The sequence below is a fragment of the Rhinatrema bivittatum genome, chromosome 3 (genome assembly GCF_901001135.1).
Source record: "Rhinatrema bivittatum chromosome 3, aRhiBiv1.1, whole genome shotgun sequence".
Lineage (NCBI taxonomy): Eukaryota > Metazoa > Chordata > Amphibia > Gymnophiona > Rhinatrematidae > Rhinatrema > Rhinatrema bivittatum.
Window position 1 is genome coordinate 272975058 of NC_042617.1, and position 22239 is coordinate 272997296.

At 51.2% G+C, this 22239-nt stretch overlaps 1 protein-coding gene across 7 annotated transcripts in view; it reads right to left on the bottom strand.

The window, feature by feature from the left end:
• Positions 1 to 22239, bottom strand: part of KMT2D (lysine methyltransferase 2D) — a 610975-nt gene that overhangs the window by 160857 nt on the left and 427879 nt on the right. For all 7 annotated transcript variants that reach the window (XM_029594656.1, XM_029594657.1, XM_029594655.1 and 4 more), the window contains 4 exons: positions 21801 to 22033; positions 17514 to 21416; positions 17035 to 17175; positions 16563 to 16727 (listed from right to left, as the gene is read on the bottom strand). In XM_029594656.1, coding sequence (XP_029450516.1) covers positions 16563 to 16727; positions 17035 to 17175; positions 17514 to 21416; positions 21801 to 22033 — 4442 coding nt within the window. The remainder of the gene's footprint in view (positions 1 to 16562; positions 16728 to 17034; positions 17176 to 17513; positions 21417 to 21800; positions 22034 to 22239) is intronic.

The window sequence follows — 22239 nt, forward strand, 5'->3', positions numbered from 1 at the left end:
CTAGTAATAGCAGTAGCTATTTTCTAAGTCAACTTAATTAATATCACCTCCAAACCTATATGCTCACCTACTGGATGATCACTACAGTCCTCAAGACCACCGATCTCCCATCCCACTCCTTCCCAAAAACAGTCCAACTCAGGAAACCATGTACTGTGGACAACCTCAGTTCCCACCTCTCCAAAGAACTAACCCAGCTCGATCTCTCAATTGCAGCTGCAGCCACTACTTCTTGGCTCAACATTACTAAGTAGCAGAGTAAACCTGCCCCATAACTACGAAAGTACTACACCGCCGGTATAGAAAAATTCAAAACAAACAAATAAATAAATAAATCTAGGCCTATGCTCCGGCAACCTGTGGACCTTGTTCTCTCCCAGAGACTTTATCATGTCCTCCAGTTGTTGCCCAAAAAGCAGCTTTCCTTTGAACAGTAAAGAACTCAGCTACACTGAAACATCCGCCGACCAATTTCTGAGCCAGAGGAGCCTGCGAGCTGAGACCGCCGCTACCATTGTCCTGCCCGAATTCCTTAAAAGATCATACAGGGCATCCGCACTATAAGCCACCGCTGCCTCCAGACAGCTAGCTCGCAACACCGCCGTGTCCGAGAGGGAAGCTTCTGCCTGCTAATTCTGCACCCAACAGAGACAAGCCCGCTGCGCAAAACTGCTGCAAATAGCAGCCTGAACCCCTAGAGCCGAAACCTCAAAAATCTTCTTGAGCTGCAGCTCCAACCTGCGGTCCTGCAAATCCTTCAGCGCAGTGGCCCCCGTGACAGGAATGGTGGTCTTCTTTGTGACCGCTGAGACCGCAGCATCCACCTTAAGGACCTTGAGCAGATCCAAAGCTTCCTCTGGAAGGGGGTACAATTTGTCCATAGCTCTACCCCACTTTCAAACCAAGGTTTGGAGTGTCCCACGCCTTAAACAAGAGATCCGTGACAGATATATGAAACTGAAAAGACCGAGCTGGACCCTGGAGGCCCACCATGACCGGATCCATAGCCCTGAACTGGGAATCCTCAGGGGGAACTTCAATACTGAGCTCATCCAGAATGGCTGGTATCAGAGGGCCCAGTTCATCCTTCTGGAATAGCCGTTCTACCTTGGGATCATCGCCCTCCACCATTGGTAAGCCCTCCAGCTTACCACAGGTTGCCGGAGGATAGGCCTAGATCTGCATCCTGTCCCCTCCTGGAGCTTATGGGGGAGACTGATTCTCATCGGACATGTCCATATCCGAAGTATCTGCCGGACAGGAACGAGACCGGAGAGGGTGCTTTGCCTTGGGATCCTCTCTGCCCCCGGACGATTTGGAGCGTTTGCGCGAAGAGGGCACCCGTGGACGCAGTGAGCGAACGGGGCATCTTAGTACGCAAGCCCTTCGCCGCCTTACGGGCCTTGAAGACCTTGTGCAACATCATAACAAATTTGGAGGAGAACAAGGAGGAAGACCTGTCAAAGTCCTTGTCCTGCCCCTCCTCTGAGAAATCAACATGATCCTCCAGAGCCTCGCCCCCCCCCCCCCTCCCCAGGGGCAGCTGGCCTCTGTGAAAGTGGTGGTTGGGAGGACCCCTCCCTCAGCGCTGCTTGTTCTTGATCCCGCAAGGTCTTCAGCAAGGCCTCAGTCCCCGCACTAAGAAGAAAAGGATCCAAGGCCTGCCGCAGCCAATCGGGTCTCTCAGGCTCCCGGTGAGGTCTGGAGCTGTCCCTGTCAGCCTTGTGCTGAATCGCTGCCCAAGACGGGCCTGCCTCTCCTGACAGGCAGCCTGTGCATATCCCAGCACAGGAAAGCCGCGCACGCGCACTGTCACACACTGATCAGGCCGCACCACAAGGCATGATCCCCGGCCTCGATCTGAAAACTGACCCGAAAAAGGAACCACGGCGATAAACAGACCCCCCACCCGGGGCTCTAAACGGCCGGCGAAAATGGAGACAACTGTTGGAAAGGAGCAATCGCTAGGCCAGAGAGATGAGAAGGAAATACTCAGCTGTTTGAAAATGTTTTTTGTTTGTTTTTTTTTTACCTTGCTGTGTGCGGTCCCCGCTGAGGGTGAGTGAACCGGGACCCCCGGTATCACCCCTAGCCATGGCAGTTTAGGGTTCCCAACCTCTGCTCTCAAGCCTCGAGTACCAGGGGGGGGTCCCACCAGGACCTGCCAACCCCCCGGGAGGCTAAAAACAGCTACTTTTTTTTTTTTTTTAAAGGGATCCTTAACCTAAAACTCCCTCTCTGTCTTGCCTTGAAATTAAATTCCAACACCAAACCAAATGTCAGAAAAAAATCAGCACTAAACTCAAACACTGACACCAGACACTAGGTTTTGCACTTCTACCATCTACTGGAGACAGAGAAATACTGGCAGACTCTAGGTGGCACCATAGGGGTATAGGACGGAGTTCGCAAAAATCTTCTCTGTCTCCATCTGCTGGAAGGAAGGCAAAACCCAGCTGTCCTGGACTGATTCGGGTACATACAGGGAATCTGGTTTGCAAACCTCCACAATGACCGAGCAAAGAGTTTTCCATCTGAAAATAGTCCACAAAATAAATTGATTAGCGACCTATACCCCTGTTCTCCCTCTGGAACCAGAACTACTTTCTCTAAAATGAGAAGGCAAACCAACATGGCCTTTACAGCTTCCTTCTTTAAATGGAAAGCACAAGGATAAACCAAGGAGGCCTCAGTTACTGGATGAGCAAAAGCTAAAAGTATAGCTGTCCCTTACCCTGGAAAGAACCCACTGGTCTGACATTATCCTGGTCCTCTCCTTGTAAAACAGGGCCAACTGACCCCTTATTCACACTACCAAGGAGTGGACACAGACTGGGTCCCACTGGGAACCGGTAAGGCACCCTGAGTCGGCCCCGTTATCCCGAATACTCCAGTGGCTACCCTGAAAGAACTGATTACCAGGATACTGCCATTGTGAAGCTGCACTCTTCTCCAGGTAGTAACACCTGACTTCTCAGAACTTCTGCCTGTTGGGAAAGGCCTTGTGTGAATCCTTGGATATTATCTCTGGCAATTTATGAGTCTTAGAGTCTATCAGGTGCTTCACTAACTTTACAAAACAGAATCCTTACAAGGGCATCAGCTAAAAATATGTGTTTGTATGATGGAGTTGGCCATGTGAGCTGCTGCTAGATACAGCAGGGGACCTTGTCCCAGATCAAACCTGACTCACTTAACCAGGGTACCTGAGGGCTACTAGATTCCCTCAGCTTGTTGACATCAGCTATTGGCATTACCTTGACCGCTGCCATCCAGGCTTTCTCCTGAGCTAGAGACCAGGATTTCTGAGGCACTAGACAGCTGGCACTGGCCCTCACCCTGAACCCATTGGTTCTCCACTAGGACTCCTATCCCCACTTCAGCTGCCCTGGATCACAACTCCCTTTCTAACTTATAAAACACAGGCTTATGGTGGGAAATAACAATGAAGGAGATTGCAAATGCATTCCCTTAAGGAGACAACTATGAAAAACCACCTGCTCAGGCTCCTTTTAACCCCCCCCCCCCCCAGGAGAAAGGGAAAATAGCTTTCCGGCACCAAACTACTACTTATTACCTTGAGAAGAGCGCAAATTGAGTGAAATGCATGTAGGTCTGTGTACAAGCTACTACATTCAGGTCCCTTGCCCTGGAGCCTAAGACCTGCAGAATGGGTCATAAGACCAATTTCTTCTTTGAATAAGAGAGGGCTTCCCTATTGTTGTTCAGGATAATCAATCAGCCTAGGTGGGGGTTCCATACCTACATAACACTGGCTGCGGCTGAACAGCTTTTCTGCTCTGACTCGGCCTGAAAAGAAAATTATTTCCTTACCTGCTAATTTTCGTTCCTGTAGTACCATGGATCAGTCCAAACAGTGGGTTATGTCCCCCTTCCAGCAGATGGAGTCAGAGCAAAAACTGAGAGGGCGGTCCCTCATGACTGGTGCGCCCTCTGTAAACCTTCAGTATTAAGAATATCCAAGCAACAAAGAAAAACCCCTTGGATGGATCAATACAAAAATGAATATCAACTAAATTGAACATCAAACTGTAAATCTGAATAGGCAAACTTGCAATGTGAACTCTCAGTCAGTCCCAAACAGGTCCTGACATGATTACACAGGAAAAAAAACCCCAAAATCCTGAGGGTGGGCATCTGGACTGATCCATGGTACTACAGGAATGAAAATTAGCAGGTAAGGAAATAATTTTCTTTTCCCTGTACATACCAGGATCAGTCCAGAGCGTGGGATGTACCAAAGCTTCCCTTAAATAAGGTGGGCCACTGATATCCCAGCTCAAATGACCTGAGCCCCAAAAGAACCCGAGGTCGTTGATTGCAGATACAAGCGATAGGGATGCTCAAAAATTTGCAAAGACTTCCAAGTGGCTGCTCGGCTTTCTGCCCAGGAAGCTGCTTGAGCTCGAAGAGAATGAACTTCAATACCATCTGGGGGCCAACGCCCCGCACCAATGTACACGGTAGAGATTGCTTCCTTCATCCATCGGGTAATGGTGGTCTTTGAAGCCTAGTTTCCCTTCTTGGAACCACTCCAGAAGACAAAAAGATGATCTGATAAGCGGAAGTCGTTAGTAACCTCCAGATATCGAAGGAGGACTTACTTGACATCTAGGCGCCTGAGCTCCTTGGAATCCTCATCTTGGAATGATGGCAGTTCCACCAACTGATTCAGATGAAAAGACGAGACCACCTTTGAAAGGAAAGCTGATACGATACCAGAGGATACTCTGGGATCCGTAGAGCGGAGATAAGGCTCTCTACATGACAAGGCCTGCAGCTCCGAGATTCTGCAAGCGGAACAGCTGGCAACCAAGGAAACTGTCTTAAGAGTCAGGTCCTTGAAGGTAGTGCTCTACAGCGGTTCAAAGGGCGGCCCGCCAAGAATATGAAGGATCAAAATCAAAACTCCCCGAGGGGCATAAATTGCGAATCTGTGTTTCACATGCTTTACTCCCTTCAAGAACTGGATCACGTCCAGGTGTGTCACAAGAGGAGGGCCATCCCGATGATGAACTAGAGATTGTAGGCTAATCCCCTCTCCAGCCCTCACTGTAAGAATGACAAGATCTGGGTTATGGTTGCACGCCGTGGAGAGAGACGTGAGGACTGGCAGCAAGCCTCAAAAACTTTCCAAGCTTGGACATAGGACCTGGAGGTGGAAGGCTTCCTAGCCTTGAGAAGAGTGGAGATAACAGCCGCTGGATACCCTCGTCTCCTCAGCCGGCGCCATTCCAAAAGCCAGGCCGCTAGACAGAAGCGATCTACCTGGTCGAAAAATACTGATCCCTGCCATAGGAGATTCGACAGATGCTCCAGGCGCAGCGGGCCGTCCACCGCTAAGTTGACTAAGTCTACAAACCATGGCCGACGAGGCCACTCTGCAGCCACAAGGATCACGGGCCCCTGGTGACCCTCTAATCTTCGGAGCAGCCTTCCCACCAGGGACCAAGGCGGGAACACAGAACGTAGGATGTTCCTCGGCCATGGGAGGGCTAGGGTAGCGACGCCTTCTGCTCAGTGCTCCCTTCTGCGGCTGAAAAAGCACGGAGCCTTTGCGTTCCCATCAGATCCAGATGGGTTGTCCCCCATCGCGTGACGAGTAGTGCTACTGCCTCCTGGGACAGTTCCCATTCTCCGGGATCTAAGCGCTGGCAACTTAAAAAAAACCCGCCTGAACATTGTCCACCCCTGCAATGTGAGACGCTGCCAGATGAGACAGGTGGAGTTCTGCCCACGGCATCAGATTGTTAGTCTCCCGAGTCACTAAAAAAAACATGGCTGTTTACAAAGTCTACATTGACAATCAAGTATCAAAACATCCAAACACCCAACAGAATTACCAACCGAAACCACGCAAAAACAAGACAAACCAGCACCAAGCAAACCAGTCTCAGTCAAATATGATTTTTTGTCGGACTTTAAAAATGAATAACTTTCTGTTTAATTTCCCCACCCCTGTAACCCTCCTTTTCCCCACTCTTTCCTTTCACCCCCACCCCCGCAGCACCTCCACCCACCTCCCATACCCCCCCTAATCTTTTCCCTTTTGGTTCCCCTTATCCGCTCATCTTAGAATATAATATGTATCCTGTTATACCCTTAATTCGCATATGTTAAGATACTACCTTTTGAATCTTGTAAACAGTTGTGATGGCTTCACCGAATGACGATATATAAAACTCAACAAATAAATAAATAAACAAACATAGAGACTTCTTGTTCCCCCCTGACGATTGATGTACGCCACAGTCGTGGCGTTGTCGGAGAGGATCCGGAATGCTCAGCCTTATGCTAGGGGCAGAAAACGCTGCAGCGCAAGATGGACCGCTCATCTCTATATGGTGGATTGGCCAAGTTGCCTGTGTTCTGGTGTCCACTGGCTCTGCGTCGAGTGCCGACTGCACACTGGCACCAGCCGGTAAGGCTGGCGCCTGTTGTAACGAGTACCCATTGTGGAACCTCGAGCTCTACTCCTCGAAGCAAATGATCCAGGTCGAGCCACCAGGTCAGGCTGTCCTTGGGTAGGGGCAATATCGGCAGAGGAGCCTGAAATTCCTGTAATACTGGCTTCCAATGGGAGAGTAATGCTCTTTGTAAGGGACGCATGTGGGCAAAGGCCCAAGGCACAACATCTGTCGTGGAGGCCATGGAACCTAGCAACTGGAGATAGTCCCAGGCTGTGGGAAGTCAGAGGTCCTGAAACGCTGAATCTGAGCAAGGAGCGATTGGGCGCGCTCCAGATGAAGAGAGCCTGTGCCTACTTTGATGTTGAAATGAGCTCCCATAAAGTCGAGGGACCAGAATCCGTTCCTTCCTCAGGGCCGCCGCCACCACTACCATCACCTTGGTAAAGGTGCGAGAAGCGGTTTCCAGGTCGAATTGCAGGGCCTGGATCTGTAAGTGCTGCCCTAAAATCTTGAAGCGAAGGAGCTGATGTTCCTTCAGGATAGGGATATGAAGATAAGCCTCTGTCAAGTCCAAGGATGCCAGGAACTCTTCCCGGTGCACCGCAGCAATCCCTGAGCGCAGTGTTTCCATCCTGAAGTGTGGTATCTTGAGCGTCCTGTTGACCATCTTGAGATCCAGGATCGGCCGGAAGGAGCTTTCTTGCTTGGGGGCTACGAAGTATTTATTTATTTATTTTTTAATTTTTATATACCGGAATTCCTGTATGCAATACAAATCAATCCGGTTTACAAGTAACGAAAAGGTTGCCCTGGTCTGGGAGGTTAGACCGGGGTTTTTTACATAGAACATTGAACAGTAACAATCAACCATTGAACATTATTACATTATTACAAGGAACATTGCAAGTAACTATAAATATTTAACAAATGACAAATAAGTAGATGGAATAATGGCAGAGTCCTTGTTTCGGTAGTGGCACTGGAAGAATGGCTCCCAGATCCAGGAGGCGGTCTAGCGTCTGACGTACTGCGCCCTGTTTCCTTAGTCCGCATGGAGAAAAGACAACCCTGTCTGAGAGGTCGAGCAAATTCTAAAGCGTAACCATGCTGTAGAATATCCAGGACACCCTGGTCTGAGGTGACTGTGACGACCCACTCCTTGTAGAAGAGCGACAGGCGTCCTCCTATCTGGGGAATCGAAGAGTGGGCGGGCAATGTTTCATTGTGAAGATGTAGTGGCAGTCCCTTGGGCTGATCTTCATCCCCGAAAGGAATGAGACCAGGACTGCGATTTAGACGAGGGAGGCCTGTGGGACACTGGCCACACCTGATGGAAGCGCTTTTGTCCTCTGAAACGGTTCCGCGCGGAGCTGTACGTTCTGGATCTCTGGTGATTATCTTCCGGTAACACAAGTACCTTATGCTCCCGGAGTGACTTAATAAGTCGCTCCATCTCCTCTCCAAACAACAACTTACCCTTGAAGGGAAGGAAGCCGAGATGAGACTAGGAGGAGGAATCCGCGGACCAGGTCCTGAGCCAGAGGAGGCGCCGAGCTGAGGCTACGGAAACCACAGATCTGGCCAGCACCCGGAGAAGATCATATAGCGCGTCCGTGTCATACGCTATGACGGCTTCTAGCCTTTCTGCCTGTTGTGCCTCCCCTGGAGGCAGGTCCAGAGTCCCGAGTAGTTGTTGGCCCCACCAGAGGCATGCACGCTGCATCAGGGAGCTAAAAACAGCAGCCCGAAATCCCAAGGCGGATGCTTCAAACACTCTGTTCAAATACACCTCAAGTCTGCGGTCCTGCAAATCCCTGAGGGCTGCTCCTCCAGTCACAGGAATAGGTGTCCTAGCCGTGACTGCGGATACCGACGCAACCACCTTCAGTACCTTAAGTAATTCCAGGGACTCCTCGGGGAGTGGATACAGTCTGTCCATCACTCTGCCAACCCGCAGAGAGGCTTCCGGAGCCTCCCACCCCCTGGACAGCAATTGGAGGAGCATAGGATGAAAAGGAAAGTCTTTGAAGGTGGCATGAGCCCTGGTAGGACAGGATCCCCTCGTTTTGGTGCAGTGCTGGTGGCAGGGGCCTCCTGGGGGGGGCCTCAATATCCAATCCGGCCAGGACATGTGTGATAAGCGGAACCATCTCATCGCTCTGGAAAAGGCGTAGAACCCGAGGAACATCTCCTTCGACTTGCACTGAGGGTGTCGGGTCAGGACCGGTTGGGATGGGCAACCGGCTGAACCCTAGAGAATCCCGAAGGGGCCACTGAACGGCAGGGCCAGAAATACTGGTGCTGTACCGGGCCGTGATGTTACCGATCCCCGAGGGCCCCCTGTCACGTCTGGAAGTTCCCCCAGACTGACCACTTTAGGAGGAGTGGGAACCAAAACCGCATCCTGGTGCAGGCTGAGCCTTGCCAAATAAGCCCCATGCATCAGCAGAATAAATTCTGTGGAAAAGGGCTCCGGGGGAGGGATGGCCGGAAGGTCCTCTGAGGGCGGCTCTGCGTCGGGGAGGTGCGCCAGAAAGAGAACCGGAGGAGAATGAGGTCTGTCCAGGTCTGAATCCCCAGGAGGCAGCGCTGGAGCAGCAAGTAGTGTATCCAACATGGCCGCCGTTCCCGCATTGGACGGGAATGGGGCCGACCTCCTCAGAGCCTGGCGCTCAGTGCCGGGGAGGCACCGAGCACACAGGCCTTCCCGGGAGAGCCACGAAGTCCTGTGCTGCCTAACTTTAACAACCCGTTCGGTTTTTTTTTTTTCAAGCCAGAGGGATGTCGCGTCTCTGAAGCTTAGGGGTTGCCCTGAGGAAAAGACATCTCCGGGCAATGGGTCGATATCGAGGGGGAGAGGTTGGATCACCAACCTCATCCCTAAAGGCAGCAAATGACAGCCCTGTAAAAGAAAAGTTAACAAACTTACCCCCAAAACGATACAGCAATAAATAAAAAAAAAAAGATGACAGGTCTGCCACTGAATGAAAGCTCTGCCTGTAGAGCAAAGCTACAATGAAAAGCCTTTGCCTTTCTTTCTTTCTTTTTTTTTTTTTTTTTAAATAAGATCCATCCAAGTAAAAAGTGTTAACAAGAAAACAGGAGAAATAAATTAACAAAGACTATTCTCACAGAAAGAAAATGGGAGAACCGAAGGTGCAACCCGAATCTTCTGGAGTCAGAGAAGTGGGTTATGTCCCCCTTCCAGCAGATGCAGTCAGAGAGAACTTCGAAGGGTGCTTCCTTATAAGGCAGTGCACCCTCTGCTAATCCTCAGTATGGAGTATATCAAAGCAAAGAGGAAAAACAGGATGGATCAAGCAACATAGAACTCAGTAACTAATAACAGTATGCAATGGACACAAACTGTGTCAAACAACAAACTTGCAGAAAGAACCATTAACCAGCCAAAGGAAAAGGCACTGAAGAACAATTTGAGCAGAGAGGCAATCCCAAACCCAACAAACACTCAGGGAGGGCGTCTGGACTGATCCTTGGTACTACAGGAACGAAAATTAGCAGGTAAGGAATAATTTTCTTTTCCCTGTCGTACCAGAATCAGTCCAGACAGTGGGATGTACCAAAGCTTCCCTACGTAGGGCGGGCACCGGAAAGCCCTGCTCGAATGACCCGAGAGCCAAAGGAGCAAAAAGTAGACGACTGTATGTGCAGATGATAGTGACGAGCGAAGGCATGTAACATTTCCAAGTTGATGCTCGACATATCTCCTGGGACGAGACCAATTGTATCTCCGCCCAGGAAGCAGCTTGAGCTCGAAGAGAATGGGTCTTGACACCTGCCGGAGGCTGTCGACCCGCTCCAATGTACGCCGCCGAGATCGTCTCTTTCAGCCAGCAAGCAGTGGTAGTTTGACGCCTTGGCCCCCTTCTTCAGACCATGCCAGAGAACGAAAAAATGGTTTAGACAAGCGAAATTCATTAGTGACTTCCAGATAGCGAATGAGGATACGTGTGACATCGAGCTTGCGTAGATCCCTTGAAGCGTCTGCTGAGGAGGAAGGGAGCTCTACCGTCTGATTCAAGAGGAACTCGGAAACCACCTTGAGCAGAAATGCAGGCACAGTACGCAAGGAAACTCCCGAATCCGTGAAACAGAGGTAGGGCTCTCTGCAAGAGAGTGCTTGAAGCTCCGAGATTCTGCGGGCAGAATAGATAGCTACAAGGAAAACAGTCTTGAGAGTGAGATCCTTGAGGGTCATGGAACTCATGGGTTCAAAGAGTGGCCCGACCAAGATTCGGAGAACGAGACAGACTCCAGAAGGGACACAGTGTGTGGACCGGAGGTTTCACGTGCTTCACTTCCCTGACGAAGTGGATGATAGCCGGGTGAGAGGAAAGGGAAGTTCCCTCTCGTTGATGAAGTAGGGAGCCTAGAGCAGAGACCTGCACCCTCAGCGAATTGTTCCGGGACCCTTGTCCAGTCCCTGTTGAAGAAAAGATAGGACCTGAGCCACCGAGGCGGTCCGTGGCGACACAGGTATGGAGGCACACCAGTTCTCAAAAACCTTCCATACCCTGACATAGGCGATGGAGGTAGACATCTTTCTAGCCTTGAGGAGGGTTGAGATAACAGCCTCTGGGTATCCATGCCGTCTCAGCTGGCGCCTCTCAAAAGCCAGGCCGCAAGACAGAAGCGATCGGCCTTGGCGAAACATACCGGACCCTGACGCAGCAAGCGTGGAAGGTGACCCAGATGAAGAGGTCCATCCACTGCGAGGTTGATCAAGTCGACAAACCACGGGCGACAGGGCCATTCCGGCGCCACCAATATTACAGAGTCCTGGTGGGTCTCTATACTCCGGAGCACTTTGCCCACCAGAGGCCAAGGTGGGCACACATAGAGGAGAATGTGACGAGGCCAGGGGAGGACTAAGGCATCCACTCCCTCTGCACCATGCTCTCTTCTGCGACTGAAGAACCGAGCTGCCTTCCCATTCCGGGAAGTAGCCATCAGGTCCAGGTGGGGGGTCCCCCATCAGTGGAACAGGAGACTCACCGCCTCCTCAGAGAGTTCCCACTCTCTGGGATCTAGATGTTGACAACTGAGGAAGTCTGCTTGAATGTTGCCTACTCCTGCGATGTGGGAAACCGCTAGGCGGGAGAGGTGAGCCTCCACCCATGCCATCAACCTGTCTGTCTCCCAAGAGGCATGCCGGCTCCTCGTGCCCCCTTGGCGATTGATGTAGGCCACAGTGGTCGCATTGTCTGATAGTATTCGGACTGCGTGACGATGGACGAGAGGTAGGAAACGTTTCAACGCCAGGCGCACTGCTCTGGTCTCCAAGCGATTTATCGGCCAGGTTGCTTGGAACGGTGTCCACTTCCCTTGCGCTGAGCTCATCTGACACACCGCTCCCCAGCCAGAGAGATTGGCATCCGTCGTGACAATTACCCATTCCGGGATGTCCAAAGGAACACCCTGGAGGAGATGATTCAGGTTGAACCACCACGAGAGAGTGTCCTTGGCTCCCTGCGGGAGAGGGAGGATGGCTTGGAAGTCCCGAGACACCGGCTTTCCAGCGGGAGAGCAAGGTGCGTTGCAAGGGATGCATATTCTTATATGGGCAAACGCCCAGGGGACCAGATCAATGGTGGAAGCCATGGATCCCAGGACCTGGAGGTAATCCCATGCCGTGGGAAGTGAGAGACCAATGAATCGTCGTATTTATTTATTTAACAGTTTTATATACCGAGGTTCAGGTAACAGAGTTACTAATCACTTCGGTTTACATTTCAACAATTACAATGACAGTATAAAGTATGTCTTACAATGAACAGGTATATCATATCTGAGCTATGAGCACATGAGCCCTGTCCGGGGGCAGGGACACCTTGCCCAGCGCTGTATCGAAATGCGCCCCCAAGGAAGTCCAGAGACTGAGATGGAGAAAGGCTGCTCTTGGCGAAGTTGACCATCCAACCAAGGGAGTGAAGAAGCATCAACATCTTGTTGACTGCCCGGTGGCACTGGGCTGAGGACTTTGCCCAAATGAGCCAGTCATCCAGGTATGGGTGCACCAAGAGTCCATCCCTCCGGAGAGCAGCGGCTACCACTATTCATCACCTTCGTGAAGGTCCGAGGGGCGGTCGCTAGTTCAAAGGGTAGAGCCTGGAACTGGAAATGCTGTCCCAGAATCTTGAACCGCAGAAAACGCTGATGCGCCTGGAGGATGGGAATGTGTAGATAAGCTTCCGTCAGATCCAGGGAGGCCAAAAGTTCTCCGGTGTGCACCGCCGCTATCACGGAGCGCAAGTTTTCCATCTGAAAGTGGGGAATCTTGAGGGCCCTGTTGACCATCTTGAGATCCAAGATTGGGCGGAAGGAACCTTCCTTCTTGGGGAATACAAAATATACCGAATAATGTCCCCATCCCACTTCCAGGGGGGGCACCGGACAAATCGCTACGACAGCCAGGAGCCTGTCGAGTGTCTGCCGGACTATGAGTTGTTTCTGCACTGGGCCACATGGGGAGAAGAGGAACCTGTCTCTTAGCGGCCGAGAAAATTCTAACGCGTAGCCGTGTCTTAGAATATCCAGGACCCACTGATCTGACGTGATGTTGACCCACTCCTCCTAGAAAAGGGAGAGACGTCCCCTATCCTAGGGATTGGGGAGTGGGCCGGCATAGCTTCATTGTGAAGACTTGGAGGACATGCCTTGTGCCGAACCAGTCTTGGGCTGTCTTCGGGCTCGAAAGGACTGAGTCCAGGATTGGGAACGTGAGGACGGCTGACGAGGGGCTGCAGTCCTTGCATGGCGGAAACGTTGTTGATTCCTGAATCGGCTTCTGGTGGAATTGAAAGACCTAGACGATCGAGGGTGATCCTCTGGCAGTTTGTGTACCTTATTCTCTCCGAGGGACTTGATAATCTGGTCCAGATCCTCCCCAAATAGTAGCTTCCCCTTGAAGGGCAGGGATCCCAGCTGCAACTTGGAAGAAGAATCCGCCGACCAGTTGTGGAGCCAGAGGAGGCGACTAGCCGAGACTGCAGAGACCATAGATCTGGCCAAGACTCCAAGTATGCTCCATATGCTATGACGGCCTCCAGGTGGTCTGCCTGACGTGCTTCCTCAGGAGGCAATTCCTGGGAGCTGAGCAGCTGTTGAATCCAGCGGAGGCCTGCCCGCTGAGCGAAGGAACTACAAAAGGCCACCCGGACCACCAGGGCGGACACCTCAAAGACTCTCTTAAGATATTCCAGCTTTCGATCCTGAAGATCTCGCAGGGCTGCACCACCCGTTACTGGAATGTTAGTTCTCTTCATCACCGCTGAGACCGCAGAATCTACTTTGGGAACCTTAAGGAGCTCCAGGAAGTCATCTGGGAGTGGGTATAGCTTTTCCATGGCTCTGCCGACCTTGAGGGAGGCCTCCGGAGAATCCCATTCCCTGGATAACAGTTGAAGGAAAGTGGGATGGGAAGGGAAGGACCTACACGGCGGAAGTAGACCAGCTAGGAAGGGGTCCCCTTTCTTCGCTGGTGGATTAGGCTCAGGCAGGTCCTGAGGGGCCTCAATGTCCAATTCCTGTAGGATATGTGGAATGAGGGGGGTCCAACTCGTCCCTCTGGAAGATCCGCAGGACTCTAGGATCATCCCCTTTCAATTGAGCCGTAGCTGAGGATTCGTCCGGGTCCGGGTCCTGCTGAGGAACCGACCCCCTCCCCCCGCAGAGGGGTGTACCAAACGGACCCTCGGAGCGCTTGTGGTGGTTAGAGGCACCCCTGTTCCCGGGACCGCTGGCCCTTGGACACTCCCCCTCGGTCTGGGCACTCCCCAAGACCCCGGTGGAATCAGCCTTTCTGGGTACCTTGGGAGGGAGAGGCCCCATCAGAAATTCCTGGTGCTGGCCCATCCTGGCCAGGTAAGCGTTGTGAAGAAGTAGAACAAAGTCCGTGGAAAACAGATGTGGCCCCGATGGAGGGAGAGTGGGAGGATCCCCTGACGGAGGAAAAGGCTCCAGAGAAGGGATGGGTGTCAAAACCGGCGGCTGAGATGAAAAAGGTGCGTCCTGATCTTCTCCTGTCAGCGCAGGGGCAGCCGAGTCTGGAGACAAAATGGCCACCATTCCCACGCTCAGCGGGATCGGCGCGGCCCCTATCCGTCGAGGCGCACCAGGAGACGCGAACTGCAGCGGCCCGTCGGCTGAGAAGGACCCTCCCCACCAGGGAGGCAAGCTGGGCAAATCCCCTCGTGGGAGAGCCGCGACCTGGGCTCTCCACAAGCGCAGCACCTGGCCGAATGAGGCATGGGGGGATCCCCGGAGCCGCGAGGGAACCAGCTGACTTCACCGCGCGAGAAACAGGCAGGGCTTACAGCTGCGGGAAGCGGGAAAAACCTCCGCTGCAGGCCTGTTCTCCCACATGCTCACCAGGCTCATGGCTGCAAGAAGCGGGTAAAAGCCTCCGCTTCAGTCCTGCTCTCTCTCTAACCCTCAGCGACCCGTTGATGCAGGCACAGAGGAATAACGCCTCTCTGTGCCGGCTGCCCCAAGGAAAAAGGCGTCTCAGGGGCAGGGGGGTCGGATAGCAGCCACAGGGGGAGAGGCTGGCACCACCAACTTGCACCCCGGAGAGAGGAAGAGAGGAAATAATCTGTTAGGAAGGAAATAAACACAACTTACCCCGGCAACAGAGAGGGGAGGGGGAGAGCTGCAAATAGTACTGCCTGCAAGCTACAGAATGCTCCCACTAAACCAGGAGCGGAGGCTATAGGAGAGCTCTCAAAATAATTCTAAATTCAAATTTATTTTTTTTTAATCAGACTTGATCCATCCAAAACAAAGGAAAGCCAAGGAAAATAAAGAAAAATCCCTAAATTAGCTTTTTAGTCATCCGAGTGGGGAACAATATCCACCACTGTCATCTGCTGGAGTCAGGAGAATACTGGGGATTAGCAGAGGGTGCACTACCTTATAAGGAAGCACCCTTCAAAGTTCTCTCTGACTCCATCTGCTGGAAGGGGGACATAACCCACTGTCTGGACTGATCCTGGTATGTACAGGGACCTTGGCGATTGGTGCTTGAACAGGGATGGGAAAGGAACAGATTTCAAGCAGGAGGAGGACGACATGGAATGGAAGAGGATAAGGAAAGGAAGTAAAAGCTGGAGAGGGAATGAAGATCTAGGGCCTGGAAAGGAAGGCATTATTTACTCACACTGTTCCTCTCAACATCAATCCTCACTCTCACTCACACTTCCCTTTCCCTCACTAACACACCACACCCTCTCCAGTCTTCTCACTCACTGTCTTTCGAAACACACCCCTCCAATCTCCTCAGTCACACAGCACAGCCCCTCTGCTCAATTCTCACACCCAACACTTCAAATCCCCTCCCATTAATCAGCCTGCCTCCCTTCCAAATCCCCTCACTCAACTCCCCTACTGCACCTTTGATTCCCTCACTCACACCCTTCTGCTCCCCGTCTGATCCTTTCACTCACGCCTTTCAATCCCTTCACACCTTTAACCCCTTGAGACACCCTCACTGCCTCTACAATCAGTCCTCCTCTGCAACCTTCGCTCACTCTTGCTCTCCCCACCCCTTCTACCTTGTAGAATGGTAGAGAAAGGCCTCAAGCCGGGACCTTCTCTTCTGCCCAGGGCTAATGTCATACTCTGAACCATGGAAGAAACCATAGTACTGCACAATTCAAAGTATTACACTGAGGGCCTGGCAGCAAAGCTGCACTGCCGTTGTGCTCCTCCTAGCAAGCCGAGATTGACGCAAGGTAGAGAAGCCTAAATGGGAGAGAGCAAGAGGAGGATTAATGCATTGTCCTAGATGACCCTGCCACTTGGCCCCAGTCTCCTGTGGTGATTCTGCAGGGATTGGGGAATTCCATAGGAAAGCCTGGAATTTGCAGCCTTTCCAGGGGTCACAGAAGACAACAGGCCCTAACTACAAGACTTCTACTTATGCACACTGAAAATCATCTTTGCAGAACAGCCAGGGGACAGTGCCCTCTAGAGACTTCCTCACACCTCTGAAACCTCTCTTACTCTTATGAGCCATGGCAACCTCCTGCTACACCCATAATTAGACAAGCTGAACTAATGTCAGACTTCTTGCCCTCCTTTGGGAAACGGCTACTTCTTATAATCCTTTACCTTTGAAAGCAGTTGGGTATAGTAATCTGGTATGCTGTCCAACACCGCGTTTCCAAAAGTCCCCTTGAGGAGACTCTTGCCATTGATTGGGCTGCTGCCGAAGGGTGCAAAAAGATTGAAGTTGGCAGTGATCACTGGCTCCATCAGTGGCAACAAAGAGAGCTCCTACAATAATTTGCAAAAAGAAACATGACAGCTATTACAGTGAAGGCAAAGTGAAAATATTTCAAAATAGCAAACACTCATCCCTATTGTTTGCTCCAACCTAGAAGAAAATCAATGAGTGTAAAAGTGTGCTGTGAAATGGGGGATATCTACCAGGTTACGGATACTCCCAGAACAAAGTCAACACATAGTAAAAGGTTTATGAAAACCAACATGGTTTTCAGCCCAGAAGCTAGCTGTGATTATGGCAAGAGCATATAGTTGACCCCACCCACAGTTCTCATAAGCAAGCCATATAGCATCGCACCTGTTTAAGCTGCTTCACAATGGTATCTGTGGACTTCAGGCCTTCCTCCTTTCTGACCTTCTTGCGTGAATTAGAAACTCTATCCCCGGCTTTTTGTGGTCTCTTGGCTTTGGAAACAGGCGGTTTCTTGCAAGACCCATCCTAAGACACAAACACAGAAAGAGTTATCCCCAACTCCCTATGTTTTTTGCTCTCCACTCATTCAGAAAGACTGTTGATTAGGTCTGCTAAGGTTCCTTCAGGTTTGGGAACGTTTGGATTTTCCCACTGTAACAGATTGAGTTAAACATGAAACCTCTCCCATATTCTGTGTTTGGGGGCTGTACCACTTCCCATTATCCTCTGCAACATCTCTATTCTGTTCACCATGTGGTTAAGATGCTAGTCAAGTCTGTGACCCATAATTATACATAAATTTGTGGTCTACCCCCAAAATTCTCCATCCCCCTACACTTTCTGTGCAGCAGCCCCAGTCTCACCTCTTTGTTGAGAGGCATGGCCTGCAGTTTCTGCTCCACCACAGAAAGCTTGCTATCAACATGCCCATTGACTTCCGCATGCAGCCCCTCTGCTGGGTGCTGAGATGCTAGCTGCACGTTCTTGGCACGAAGCAACTTCTGAAGGAGCAGGTGGCCTGCTTCTGACTTGCAGCCTGGTAGCAACGGCTCTCCATTGGCTTCCCGCTTCACAGCTTGCCCACTACTTTCTTTTGGATCCTGCTTATGATCTTTAAAGTTTTCTGGTTGCTCTCCATTCTCCTGTGGAGCCTGTACTGGTCCCATTTCTCCACTTGTCAGCTGTTTTCCTGCTTCCCCATTCACCAGTGGGCTTATTACATGCAAAGCTCCTGTTGTGATCCTCTTTTCAGTTGCTAAATACAATGCACTGCTCTTCTCTTGCAATGGTGCTGCCAGTTTTGGGGGCACTTTCATTTCTGTATCCCCAGAGTTTGAAAGCTCTAACTTATCCAGAGGATTTGGACCCATTGATGTTTTGGTGACAGGATTCTCTGCATTTTGGATCTGGCATAGATTCTGAGCACAGGGTGGCGAGGTTACTCTTAGAACAGATGTTGGTTCAGCAAGACTAACCTCAACCAAGTGTGTATTCTGCTCTTTGGGACTACCACAATGTTTTGGGGGTTGTGGGGTCGGCATGGATCCCAGTAGCTTCACATATAACGGAGAAGAGAGGTTCTTTGGTTCTTCAGAAATTTCTTGATGACTAGGATTTTGCTGTGGTGACTGCTGCAGATGCTGAGATGTTTGTTGTGGCTGAAGGTGCGGGTGCTGAGGCGGGTGCTGTGGCTGAAGGTGCGGGTGTTGTGGCTGAAGGTGCGGGTGCTGGGGCTGAAGGTGCAACTGCTGCAGCTGTCCGTGCTGGGGTGCTGGCTGCTGCAGCTGCCCGTGCTGGGGTGCTGGCTGCTGCAGCTGCCCGTGCTGGGGTGCTGGCTGCTGCAGCTGCCCGTGCTGGGGTGCTGGCTGCTGCAGCTGTTGCAGAAACTGGTGCGCTTGCTGAGGTGTTTGCTCCTGCAGTTGTTGCTGCTGCATTATTTGGTGTACTTGCTGATGTGATGCTTGCTGCTGCAGTAGCTGGTGTGCTTGCTGCTGCTGCAGGTGTTGCGCTTGTTGCTGCTGTGCTTGCTGCTGCAGTTGATAGGGTGCTTGCTGTTGAGGCGCTTGCTGCTGCAGTTGTTGCGACTGCTGAGGTGCTTGCTGCTGCAACTGCTGCACTTGCTGTTTCAGCTGTTGCACTTGCTGCTGCTGCAGCTGTTGCTGTAGGGGCTGAAGATGTTGCCATTGTGACTGTTGCTGCCGCTGGGCTTGCAATTGTGACTGCTGCTGCACATGCTGGGGCTGTTGCAGCAGTTGTGGTTGTTGCTGGGAGTGCGACTGCAGTTGTGGCTGTTGCACTGGACTCAAATTCTCTGCACTTGGAGAAGATGCAACAGAAAGAGTTACTTGAGGCTGTGATGATGAAAACTGCAACAGTTCTGCAGGCCTCAGAGCTGTGTTAGGTACCATCTCAGCCACTGTCTGCTGAGAACTCATTGCAGGATGCTCTGTAAGAGATCCCTGTTGATTAACTGAAGGGTCAACACCAAATCTCTGCTGTGCTTGTTCAGAGGCAGTAGCTTCTACTGGCCTCACCTCAAAAACAGTGCCTGGCTGTTGCTGCGCCTGTCCCATCTGGCTTTGGGCAACTGATGTATGCTGGGCAGCAGCCTGTGTAGGCTGAACAGAGGAAGCTTGAACCTGTCCTTGAAATGGACCGACTTGTCTCAAAGCCTGGTTCTGCTGAAGTTGAAGTTGGTGGCGCTGCAAGAGTAAAGCCTGCAGTTGCTGCTGTTGCTGAGGGGTGAGATGTCGCAGCTGGGGATTTTTGGCGATAACTCCTTGCAACTGAGCTCGAATATTCCCCATTAAAGATGTATTCTGTGGTCCCATGATTCCCTGCACATGAGAAACCTGCTGTCCTATTAGACCTGATTTCTGTTGCCCCATTGCATTTGGCAACCTCTGTGGCTGCTGGCTAATCACAGTTTGGAGTTGGCTGCTTATCCCTTTTGCTTGCTGCTCCATACCAGGCAGCTGTGACTGTCCCTGTCCCATTATCCTCTGCTGCTGAACCATAATGTTTTGAGGCTGATTAGGAATGCACTGAGACTCCCCTGCTGAGTTCTGCTGAGATAAGTAAGGGACTCGAGTGATCTCTTGATGATGCTGAGGGGTTGATGGAGGTTGCTCTGTCCTTAAGTTAACACCTATCTGAGGATGACCATCACTGTTTTGCTGACTCTGTAGTGGCTGGTGAATCATGCCACTGTTCTGCATTCTCAAAGGCTGCTGCAAAGAACTCATCACATTTTGATGCTGTGATACTTGGCCAATATCCTGCTGGTGCTTCTGTGGCTGCTGCTCTCCCATTCGTCCTTGTTGTAGCTGTTGTGGTTGCTGCTGTTGCAGCTGCAGCTGCAATGGCTGAAGTTGCAGCTGCAGTGGCTGTTGTGGCTGGTGTTGAGACTGCTGTAGCTGCTGGAGATGCAGAACCAGCTGTGCCTGCTCTTGATTCACTAGGTTAGGGTTCAGATTCTGGAGGACCTGCTCATGGGCCATCACCTGCAACTGCCCTCCAGTGTCCTGATTTATCTGACCACCAATGTTAAGTCCCTGCAGCTGGACTCTGTGCTGCTGCCCCTCTGTGGCTTCCTGTGATATTGCACCATCTGTCCCTCCCTGATCTTGGCTGACAATGCTCTGTGTAGTTTGTGGCAACACCTGGCTTAGGTGTACTACTGTTGGCATCTGGCCAAGAGCAGTGTGTTGTTGGAAGTGCTGTGTCTGCTTAGGAAGAGCTGGTTGGTGTCCCACAGCTCCTGGCTGGGACGGTTGTGCTTGGCCCATTAGAGTTGAATGCTGAGATATGGAGTTCTGCTGGGTCAGCAAAGCTTGTGATTGGCTGAGAAGACCCACTTGTTGCTGATTACTAGATCCTAGCTGCTCAGCCTTCTGCTGACTAGTTTGGTTCATCAGTCCCTGCTGCTGCAACTGCAATCCCATAATCCCTTGCTGCTGTTGTGCTAAAACCAATCGTTGTCCCATGACATTTTGCTGTTGCTGCTGGACAAGCTGGGGTGATGCTAAAACTCTCTGCTGCTGCGTCATTAAAACTTGCCGCTGGGGTGTCTGGTGACCTATAACCCCCTGATGCTGCAGAACAGACACCTGTGAATGACCGATCAGGTTCTGTTGCTGAACAACAATTCCCTGTGGGTTCCCCACCAGCCCCTGCTGTTTGGGAGCCATTGGAGAACCCAAGTTATTCTGCGGTGGTGCTGAAGATTGCTGCTGTCCCGGCATGCTTTGAGGAGCTGTCTGACCTACAATGCTCTGCTGCTGCAGAGACGCCTGGCTTAAAATGCTTTGCTGCTGCAGTTTCTGGGCCAACTGCATCCTTTGCTGCTGCAGTTGAAGCTGCCTCTCTTGGATTAGTCTGTTATTTGGCAATCCTCGCAAAGAGGTGGTTCCTGGGAAAAAGTTCCCCGATGTTCCAGGAACAGTGGCACTGCCTCCTGGGTGTTGCTGCTGCTGTGTCAGTGTAGAACTCATGAAGGATACACTTTGCTGAGATGGTAGTGTTATGCCTGATGAGGACACATGCAGATTCCCAGCTTGGCCCACCAACTGGTTGCCCTGTGATCCCACGGTGCCACTTTGCTGCTGCATTACATGTCCCTGTAGGATCTGTCCTGGAATTTTGGCAATGACCCTGGAACTCTGGGAAGGGCTGAGTGCCATTACTGCAGTTGCCTGTTGGTGCTGCTGCTGTTTATTCCGATATTCAGCCATCAGGTTTGTGTGTTCCTTCTGCTGCTTGCGAACCTAGGGAGAAAACTAAAATTTAGATTCACCATAGAAAGTTGTAAAATTGTCATTGAACTTTGGGATCAAGCTTGAGGAAGAGCAGTATCAGACTGAGGACATTGTTCTGACTGTTACTTGTAATCCCAGTTTCCCAACCGTTCTTATACAAGTTCTAATCCTGTCATCCAGCCTGACCCATTAACATCTGCTTCCCAGGATACCATATATTGGAAAGGTGGGGGAGGAGTATATGTTCCGGAACTGCTGACACAGTGGGTGGGAGAAGAATATTGGTGGGTAGGGTTAGCGATGCACATACCCTTGCTGCTGAAGTGAGGAAAGGGCAGGAGGAGGAGTCAACTATGAACTGGGCTGCACTGTCCACCCCTACTGCAGGCTCACCTGATCCAGCTGTTTTTGAATTTTGCTTTGTTGCTCAGTGACCAGTTTCAGCTTTTCCGCATCTGCCTCGGGGAATTCACGGCCTGCTTTTTTGGCGGTGCGCTGCTTTGCACAGAGTGCTTTCCTGGACTTCCTGTGGACTCCAATTTGTTCTTCCAACACCTTTAGCTGCATCTGTAATAACTGTTGTGTGTGGAACAGCCACTCCTCATACTGCCTCTGATCTGTTTCATCTGAAGTAGGAAAGCAGACCAAATATCAGCCAGGCTCAAAAAGAAAGGACCTAAGACTGTCTGCCATTCTTGAGGTGTATGTATTTGAGAACTGCAGCCTGTAGAATAGCCACAGTTCATCCATTAAGGAGCAAAGTCATGCCAAACTGTTATAGATATTGCTGTACTGCAGCACCTCTGCCCAGAAGAAATTCAGTTCTGATCAT